General features: G+C 42.1%; 1 protein-coding gene across 1 annotated transcript in view; it reads left to right on the plus strand.

Annotated features, from left to right (window-relative positions):
* COL4A2 (collagen type IV alpha 2 chain) overlaps positions 1-7018 on the plus strand; it is a 249308-nt gene extending 242290 nt beyond the window's left edge. The window contains exons 47-48 of the mRNA XM_073349678.2: positions 164-450; positions 5086-7018. Of these exons, the coding sequence (XP_073205779.1) occupies positions 164-450; positions 5086-5340 (542 nt within the window). The 3' untranslated portion in view covers positions 5341-7018. The remainder of the gene's footprint in view (positions 1-163; positions 451-5085) is intronic.
* The last annotated feature ends 3588 nt before the right edge of the window (positions 7019-10606 follow it).

The following is a 10606-nucleotide window of genomic DNA, read 5'->3' on the forward strand; positions in this document are numbered from 1 at the left end:
TCCCTCTGGAGGTGATTTCTCCAGATCATTACTGAAGTTTGAGTGGAACTGTAATACAAATATAAATGTTACCGAATTATGCAGGTATGCACAATAAGCTTAAAAAGAAATCATTACTTGAATATGCACATGCTAAAGATTTGTGATGGTTTATTTTTTACAGGGCTGGCTGGATCCTGTTTGGCTCGTTTTAGTACCATGCCTTTCCTCTACTGTAACCCTGGGGATGTCTGTTATTATGCAAACAGAAATGATAAATCCTACTGGCTCTCAACCACAGCACCTCTTCCAATGATGCCCGTGGCAGAAGAAGAAATTAGACCATATATCAGTCGTTGTTCCGTCTGTGAAGCCCCAGCTGTTGCAATTGCTGTCCATAGTCAAGATGTTTCTATTCCGCACTGCCCTGAAGGGTGGCGCAGTTTATGGATTGGATATTCCTTCCTCATGGTATTTGTCCTTTTCAACATTTGCTGACAGTATCGCACAAAGTTACATTAAGCTGGGCTCCCACCTATTGGCCAAGTTGTTCAGGTTTAGGTTCAGGTTTGCTAAAAATCCAAACGCGCTGAACCGTCCCATAGAAGCAGGGAGGAGAAATGTGTGGGGAAAACTGCTCTCTCCCTCATCATGGAGGCCAATTAAAGTTACATGAAGGGCTGGGACAACAGTTTCTCTCCAACCAGATTAGTACGTGGAGGTTCGAGTGACTATGCTCCAAGTGACAAATTGTACCTGACAGCAGAAGATATGATCCACTTTATGTTGTAGAGAAAATGGACCCTCCAAACAAAAAAGACGTTTGAGCTAAGAATAAAATGTCAGCTAGAGTTTATGCATGGAGGTGGGGAGGGCGGCCCACTAAGCCATTGTCAGCGAGAGAGAGGATGAGGAGTAGGTAATAGGTCTTTCAGGAACAATGGTAAGTAATTGATCTGACAAAATCACTGACCTGCACAAAAAGGAAGAATTAGACTGTCAGTCAAAAATACTAAGTAGTAGAGTGAAGATTACTTTATTTTCAACAAACAAAAGCTGTATTTAAGCAACTTGACATTTCATGATGTTTTTGGTTTGTCCCAGCTTTCAAATTGAAAATTATTCATCCTTAAGACACATGTTCCCTCTAATTTTTTCCATCCATGTGCAGAATGAATTTTGTTATGTGCATCGATATCGAGGTAATGTGCGGATATGCGCCACCAGTAGAAACAAAAAACCTAGATATAATTGTTTTTTTTAAAAAGTTACCATAGGGATAATTAACCCAGGCAGGATAGGTTAGGCATTTTAGAACTCACTACTCAAAGAATTAAATTTAAGCATAAGAGAGAAATAAAATTATGAAATGCAAAAACCAGTGGAAAAACTAGAACAACAGCCCTTTGAAAAAATAAAATTACAGAGAATATATGTGCATTGCAGGAAGTACCAAGAAGTAACAACAACGGAATGCAGAATTCTCCCTCGAATAAGTAATGTCCCACTAGGTGTGTACGATAAGTTAGAGAGAGGTATGTCTGACCAAGGCTTAGGGAACTACACAGGCACTCGGCTAAGCATAGTGACTCGTACTGTATGAGAACCTGTATGAGAACTTGGGTAGACAGGAACACCTAGATTCTAATCTCAGCTCCTAGTACTGTTTTTGTTTCTGGCCTTCTGAAGGTTATTTAAGTAGACCTGGTCAGAAAATGGATTTGCCTCCCACAGGAAACATCACCAAAACAAAAAAAACTCTCACTTTCATTGACATTTTCCACAGCAAATGTTGACTATTAAACAATCACCAGTCAAAACAAAAAATTCAAACTACAAACCTAAAATTTAAAAAACTGAAGAAACCACTTTAGTGGCACTAATGAATGATTTCCTCCAGTAAACAGATAGAGGACAGAAACCCATTCTCATCCTGCTCAACCTCTCTGCATTCAGTACTGTTGATAAAGAGATTCTGCTCTCTCACCTGAGAGAGGTGGCAGTAGTCTGGGATAATGCATTAAAATAGTCAGTCCTTCCTGGAAGACCACTCCCAATGCGTAGTGATAAGAAACTTCCCTCCCCCACTAGACCCCTCACTTGTGGAGTTCACAAGGATCAGTGCTCTCTCTGATCCTTTTCAACATCTACAGTCAACCAGTAAGTGAACTGGTTAGATGACACAGACTCAAGTACCAGCAACATGCAGATCTATCCTTCATCACATAAGACACTACCACCAAGATGGCCCAGTGCTTGGTTGAAGAATAGTGGGTGGCAGCTGAACCTGAGCAAGACAGAGGTGATGCTGGGGGGGGGGGGGGGCGCGCGGGGCAGAGGAAAATATATTGAAGAGCTTGCAGCTGTGGTGCAGTCTCCAGGGATTGAAGAAGCACAACCAAAATTAGTTTAGTCTGTTGTCTAGGAGTACTCTTGGATTTCTTGCTGACACAGAGCTCTCATCTAGCAGCCTCGGAGAGTAACACTTTCTACCACCTCCACTTGTGTCCCAGCCTGACAAAGAAAACCTGGCCTCAGTTATTCATGCCTGTCACCGCTTAGCTGGACTCCAGCAATGCAATATACCTGGGCATGAAACAGTCAATATGTAGGAAACTCTGCAGTGCATCTCCTCAGCCACACACGCTACCGGGAACGTGTCAGAACTGACGTCTGCTCTGTACACTGGCTTCAGATAGAATATCAAATCAAGTTCAAGGCAAAGATGACCCGTGCCTGCTGGGAGCGAGGGGAGGAGGACAAAGTGAGGGCTGCCAGCTTCAGCAGTGTTACTGAACATGCTCAGTACAAGCCAAGCAGCAAATCTGGGGGAGGTGGGACATGACCCAACGTCCTCTCCATGTGTTACCTCTGGTTCAAGGTCTCACTCTTTATCTTCAAAGGACTCCATGGCCTGGGCCCAGTATATCTAAAAGACTCTGTAGAGCTCAGGACGAATAGACCCTGGTGTACAACTTTGCTCCTCTGACCTGATGGAACTCCCACCAAGGGTAAAGCTCATCTGGGTGGCAGATAGAACTTTCTCCAGGGTCTGATCCCAGACTGGAAGGAACTTCCCCAGTAACTAAGAACGATCACAAACCTCACCACTTTCTGCTCCAGGTTCAAGGCACATTTCTTTGACGTTGCTTTCTCTAACACACACATAGTATCTTTTTATATATATAAAGATGGCTGTTGCTACCAAAACAAGACACCTAGCTGGGGAGAGGGTGAGTGAACAAACAACCTGTGACAGGAGTTAGTCATCTTGCTGAATCCATTTACTGGAAGATGCTCAGGTACTGTGGTGACGAGCCTGGTATTAAAACCTATATAGAACAGAACACCTCGTAGGAGTGCTTGTTTGTAAATACCTTGTCTAAATACTAAGCATTGGTAAGGAGAGAGCTGCAGCCTTGGCAACAAGAGGTAGATTTCCCTGTACAAAGTCCTTTGCTACCAAGGAAAGTGCCAAAAACTACAAGTGTTTACAGGAGGAAAGCTTCAGTTTTTTGATGTGTGTGTGCACCACAGCATTAGCAATTAAGCAGAGGCTAGTGAAGTGGCTGGTTAGGATACAGGGTGGGATTTTGAACACTGAAGAATAAGATTTGTTATACATGATGTTCCTGATAATCTCAAGAAAAGCATATTCAGTTCAATAGTGTTTCACTACAACTTCCTTGGTTTCAGTAAAATGGTACTCTTCTTGGGTGTTAGAGTTAGGGGCCAGTCCTGCAAAGAGCTCAGAATGGGTCACCCAGCGTCCTGCTGAAGTCAATGGGACTTCATGCGGAAGAACAGGGCATGCCTGGCCAGATCCTGTTGCAGGCTCAGAGCCCTGGTGAGTAGAAATTAGATTTCTTTTGAGCGCATTAGCAGTTGGTAGGTCATTAAGATAGCTGAAAATACTCTGTTGTGTGATTCTGTTCAGGATAACCTGGAATCACTGTTCAAATAGTACTTAAAGTATACGTGAAGTGTCATGAGCTTCAGCTGTGAGTGAAAAGATTTGAAGGCTACTTAACAAAATGTAAATGGGAGGCCATCATTTGTCTGGAGGCAAATGAGTTAAGTCTGGGAGCTAAGAGCGTTGTTACACTAAGACATTTTGGTTTGGTGCCCACCCCATTTCCGCCCATATAAAGGAGAAGAGGGCCAAGTTCATCCCTGGTGACACCACACTGATTTTAAGTATTGCACTAGACCTGAAACTGAACAGTGTTTAACACCTCAGAGATTAAAGCTTTGGTGCTGTTACCCAGAATCATAGGTACCGTATGGCAATCTGAGTGAGAGAACGGTGCAAGGAGAGGAATTCATACCATACCTATTTAGCACTGTGGTAAAAGCTCAGTTTCTACTTTTGTTACTGATCTGTGGACAGCTTTGCAAGCTGAACAGTTGGTCTGTGCAGTGAAAGGCAAGAAATGAGGGTTTATTCTTACTATGTTTTCATATGAATTAAAAAACAAACCTGTTGATTTGGTTTCTCCTTTTACATTAAAAATTGAAGGGTTTTGAGGGATGGGAGAAAAAGGCGATAGGAGAATAAATGTTAAATGTTTTTGGAAAACTAGAGAGAAGTCTGTTGGGATATTCACTGCTACGTGCTTGTTTCAGCAGCACACCATTAAAAGGGAGGGATTTAGTTCTTAAAGGGGTACAATAATGATTGTGTGTCAGTTTTGCTTAGAGATGTCATTTAAAGAGTGTGAATTATACATGTCTTAATGTATCATTATTGCCATGAAAATATGAAATCTTAAATGTCTGGAGTAAAGAAGAGGAGATAGGGTTAAAATGGAAAATGTAGATAAACCAGATAGTTGAAGGATCTACTCCTACAAACTTTACTGTGAGTAATCAACAATAGTACTCCCATAAGTCTTAAACATGGGGGTGAGGTTTGCAAGATTGGCCCTATGTATGCCTCAGTAGGAATGTCCTACAGTGAGAACTCTTCAGGTAACAGATTTAGAAGTCATTTTAGCCTTGGTCTCCTCCCTCCCCTACCTGTTGATTATTGACAGTATTGATCTAGGGCAGTGATTTGTGTAGTCCTGTCCTGTATCTGAACACTGCCTTCTTTGTGTCTCATAGCACACTGGAGCTGGTGATGAAGGTGGAGGACAGTCACTGGTTTCTCCGGGGAGCTGTCTGGAAGACTTCAGAGCTACTCCTTTCATTGAATGCAATGGTGCCCGAGGAACCTGCCACTACTATGCAAACAAGTATAGCTTCTGGCTTACCACTATTAACCAGCAATTCCAGAGCTTGCCCTCAGCAGATACGCTCAAGGCAGGTCTCATCCGAACTCATATCAGCAGATGTCAAGTGTGCATGAAAAATTTGTAAAATATATTATATATCCCTAGTAGTAAAAGGAAAATGTTTCTACAGTGTTCTAGACCTATCACAGTGGTGCTTATTTAACTTATTACCTCAAAAGCTGAATGAAAAGTTAAGTTTCTGTAAAAGCACAAAGGCTTATACCAAATGCTGACTGCTTCTCCTACCATACAGTATATTTTGCTAGTCTAACACCATGTTATTTGCTAATTGAGTCAAATATTCAACCTTGAAACATGAAAAAAAAAACCCACAAAAAACCATCCAGTTACTAATCTAACAATTCTCTTGGGCAGATCTGTTCTCTAACATGTTTGATGTAAACATTCAATGAAATGTACGTCTTGTCTTAGTTTATTGTTAACAGGTGTAGTTCATGTTAATTAAGTGGTAACATACAACAGTAAAATGTAAGTGTTAGCACAGCAGGGGGCTAACCTCTGGGAAGTACTCCTGGATCTGAGTCCCACGCCCAGCCTTTGAACTTACCTTTTACTGTAATAAAAGTTTATACCTGGGTACTTACAATGGAAAGATAGGTTGTTTTAAACTCCCCATGCCTTTGCCATGCTTTTTGTCCTACCACTTTCACCACCAGAGAGTTTATAAACATTCTGAATTAGCTCAGGTAGCCACATTTAGTGTTACTCTCTTCTTCTTGCGATGAGAACAGTTCATTACTAATGGCAGCATGTTACTTCACAAACTTATCACACTTTTCCAGCTATACCCCACATCACAGGATAAACTACAGTGGGTCTTTATTCTGTGCCACACAACAGAAAGGAGCAAATGCCCACTAGACACATGGGACCACAAGAGGGAGAGAGCATCATGCTTCCTTTAACCACCATGCCATGCGCTTAACAACATTGTGTGGTTAGGGCTCCATATGAATTTGGTTATATGGTTGTGGAGCAGCCACTATACAACATACGCCCCTGAAAAACCCGTGCTATGTGCACAGATTTCCCAGCTGAAGTTATTATTACTCAATACAGCCTTATCTTCAGATCCAAAACCTCCAAGCTGTCTACTTCATCTGTGAAGAAGTGCACAACTGGAGGGCAGAGGGATGATGGTAGCATAACTAGTCAGCTGTACCACTAGGAAGGGCATGTAGAGGGGCTAGAAGTCACTCAGAGGGGGTTTCTTGCACAGTTTATCTTCAAAGGCCCTGGAAATTGGGTGCAAGATTTGCTGAGGATCCACAGAGTCTATGATGGGTAGCCCCTGACTCCTGCAAAAGATCTACTGGGTTTGCTACATGGTCACCGACAGAGATTAACTGCTTTTTCTGTAGAAAAAAAACATTAGGCCCAGGGGTAAGCTGTCCCGCATGACCCTGGGAGAGAAGAATGAACCACGTGATGATAAACCCCTTGCTTATTTTCTTGTGAGTCTCTTATGCAGCATGGTAAAAAGCATGATAAATACCATGACACTTAAATGTTTCCAGCAAGATTTTTTGTGGGGAGGGGAGCTACATTTACTAGCATGGGTGAAAAGCACTATGTACGCTTACTGCGCTGGCTTTAAAATAATCGGTAGTTATCTCCTCCACATCAGTTTTAACTTCTCCTTATGCAGTTCACCTTCCCCCTGCTGCACTGATTGTTGGGTTTTGTAATTATGGTCCCTCATTGCTGTAATTATCTTAAATAAAGTTCGTTTTTTCTACACATCTACTTGTTGATTGTTTCAATTCTCTAAACATATGCCAGGCTCTCCTATTACATTTGCAGATTACTTTCATAGATGTTAGTTTGGGGGCTTGGATTTGTTTGGCTTGTTTAAAAAAAAAAATTAGAGACAATGTTAATTGGATGTCAGCAGAAGTATCAAAAGGTGGCCAAATAAGCTTCCTCAATCTAAATTCAAACCATTTAACCAAGCAGGGGTCTGCTCAGTCTGTCAGCTGGAGACACAAAAGCCGTTTCAGAGAGAGGATGCTAAGTAAGATGCTATTCCATCCATTGTTACAAGGAGAGAGAATTTAACCAGTTCCTCAGTTGCCTATCATCATCTTAGGCAATGCAGCTCTGAGATCTGGTCTACACTAAAAAATTGGTCGCCCCAGCTATGTGAAAAATCCACACCCCTGAACAAGGTAGTTAAGGTGACCTAACCCTTGGGGTAGACAGCTCTAGGTCAATAGAAGAATTCTTCCATTGCAGCATTTCACAATGTAGACAAGCTCTCAGTGGAATCCTGGGATGGAGATTAACCCTAGAATCTATAATGGTCTGTAAAATTACAGAGCAGAAGAGCCTCACCTTGATGAAAAGAGTAGACGTATAGGTGTATTTAAAGAATGCTCAGCTAGCGTGTTTTCTGCAATGACGTATTTTCTTATTTTAGATAAAGTTACTCATTGTGGGTATATCCTCAACATCCCTGTGAGATAAGAGAGCATTATCCCTATCTGACAGGCAAGGGCTGAGGACACAGATTAAGTAACTTGCCCAAGTCATGGCAGAGCCCAGTATCCAACCTCTGTCCATTTTGGTGACTCAGCTACAAGAGCCAATCTCCCCAACAGACGCCACCTAATATTTGTTTCAGCTAAATTAAGCCATTAGGACAGTAAACACAGCATAGGCAATATCACCCAAAGCTGTCTCATGCCTGACAATTACCATAAGTTACATATTGCAGTTCCACCCCTGAATCTTCAAGTATTTGGCAAATACTCTTCAAGTACCTCTTCAAGTATTTGGCAAATAACTATAACTGCTGAACTAACTAAATACTCCTCACTTCTGAATTTTGCAGTGTGCAATTAATGCGAGAGCCTATTGCAACTGCTTTAAGAGAATCTAACTAAAGAGTAGGCAACAGGGAATAGTATCAATTTGTTTACAGATGCTCTAATATATTTATTAAAATCAGCTATCAAATCCACTTCGGTTTCTTTGTGTTGGCAGAAAATTCACCTGAATTTTGCCTGCAGTGAATTTTGCAATACAAGGGAATGTTTTTAGGCCTGTGAAACTGTAGCTGAGAAGCATTTATTTGTCAGTTGATTTATAGAGCCATAGACTTTAAGGCCAGAAGGGACCACCAGATCATCTAGTCTGACCTCCTGAATAGCCCGGACTGCCAGCACCACCCATCATCCGCACACTAACCCGATCAGCTGAAATTCAACCAAAGCATTACAGCCCATGCGAGACTAGAAGCATGTGCCAGAGGTAGATAATAGGAGGGACCAAAGCCCCTGCTGTGGCAGGGAAATGATTAAGTGAGATATACCCAGATAATCCTGGCAAGTTACTGCGACAGTACACAGAACTGAGAATCACCTGGTTAGCCCCTGCCTCTAGCATGAGGGAGATTCACCTGTGCCTGGCACCATCTAACACCACCAGCCTTTCAGCCACTAAAGCATTCGCCTTCAGGCTATGCCAGCCCTGTTTTCACCTTGCAGGTTAACAATGGGTGCACCTCAGTTCCCCGAGTCTCTTTGCATCATTCCCCTGTGATATCAGCCGCTGACACTGGCTACTCATTGAAATTCCAGATCCCCTGCCCTCTAAGGAGCCATGTACCCCAGCTCACCAGTTCTACCTTAAACCACTGGTCCCATATAGCACACAGCACTTGTAAAAGTAGATTTATTTTAAAAAGAATAAAGATTTAACTAGAAATAAGAGTGGTTGAAATAAAAGTTACAATAGAAAACAAAAATCACAAAACGAACTTGGATCTACTCCTATTAATATTTACCTTTCCTATCTAGTAAAGTAAGTTCTCCCCACCCAAGGCTGTTGCAGTGATGGCGGTTTTCAAAGAACTGGGATCCAAACATTCATGAAACTCTCCCCCTATCCACAAGGGGCTCCTTCTGTGGATGACTAGAGAGGCTCTTTCCCTCTCCCCTGTGATACTGAAACAGTCTTTTGTTTCTATTTACAGCCAAAGCGAACCCCAGTCTCCTTGTAAATCTCTCTTTTTTTTTTTTTTTTTTTTTTTTTTACTTTCTAGTAGTTTCAAGTGTTTGCTGTTGCTTCTGATGTTTTCCCATTGAAAGCCTTAGCATTGTGCAAGGCTAAACTCTGACTAAAGAGGGCAGGGTGACAACTCCGCCCTGCCCGAATGGGCGGTCACCAAGACACACTATCCCCAGTACCTAATTTTTATCCCCAGTCCATAAAGCATACTTTTGATATAAATACATTATTCCTTAATTACCCCCATTCATACAATGGATTATGAATTTTGACAAGTCACAGGTTTTCTGTAGATATCTTACATGTTACTCTTTATAGATAAATATCCTGGAAGACGTGTTTGCTGCAGTGAGTTTGTCAAGTCTGAGGTGGGAGTTGTTAGCAAAGAAAAGGACCTCTATTACTAAGTGATCTGCACCCACACGCTGCAGAGGAAGGTGAAAAACCCCCAAGGTCACTGCCAATCCAACCTGAGGGAAAATTCCATCCTCACCCCGCAGATGGCCATCAGTTAGTCCCTGAGCATGTGAGCACAAACCATCCAGCCAAGCACCTGAGACAGTGAATGCTCAGAGCCACCTCAGAGCCCTGGCTCTCCCAATCCAATGTCCCATCTTCAGCCCTGGCCATCCCTGATTTTTCAGAGGAAGGAGATTTAAAATAACCTCTCAGAATACACTGGGGAGAGAAAATCCCTTCCTGACCCTTGCGGGTGGCCAGCTGAAATGTTCCTCAAGCTTGCACTTCAGGAAGATAAAACAAACAGGAGTGAGCGGCAGGGCTGTTTATCCCTGCCCCTCCCCCCACCATCACAAACAACCCCATCTTACACTTGCACTCAAAGTGTATAGGTAGGATTATTTTAAAATAATAACTCTCTCACCTAACTCTCTCTTAAAACTAATTAAACTGTTTGCTCTGACAACTCCAGTTGGGAGGTTGTTCCAGAATCTCATCTCCTTGATGGTTAGAAACCATCACATCAGATATTAACTTCCTCCAGTTTTAGATATTCTGTGCTTAAGTCTGTTAAATGCAAATATTTGCATGACCATGTTAAAATTGAGAAGTCGGGTTCACATTTCAAGGAATCCAAAAGTGAACAGCCATAAAGACCTTGAACTTTTGTGCATCCTCAGTTCTGTGTACTTGATTTTTAAGCCTCACCATTGTATGAATGCTAGATTTTGTAGTTAGTTTTCTTGGCTTGTGTTAAGGAAACTTCAACTTCTGCACACTTAAAGTCACTCAGGATACTTGAAGCAGCTACGGTGCCTCAAAGTTAGAGTTTTAACAGTCACCCATGGGTTTAAGGTGCT

The sequence above is a fragment of the Lepidochelys kempii genome, chromosome 1, assembly GCF_965140285.1.
Source record: "Lepidochelys kempii isolate rLepKem1 chromosome 1, rLepKem1.hap1, whole genome shotgun sequence".
Lineage (NCBI taxonomy): Eukaryota > Metazoa > Chordata > Testudines > Cheloniidae > Lepidochelys > Lepidochelys kempii.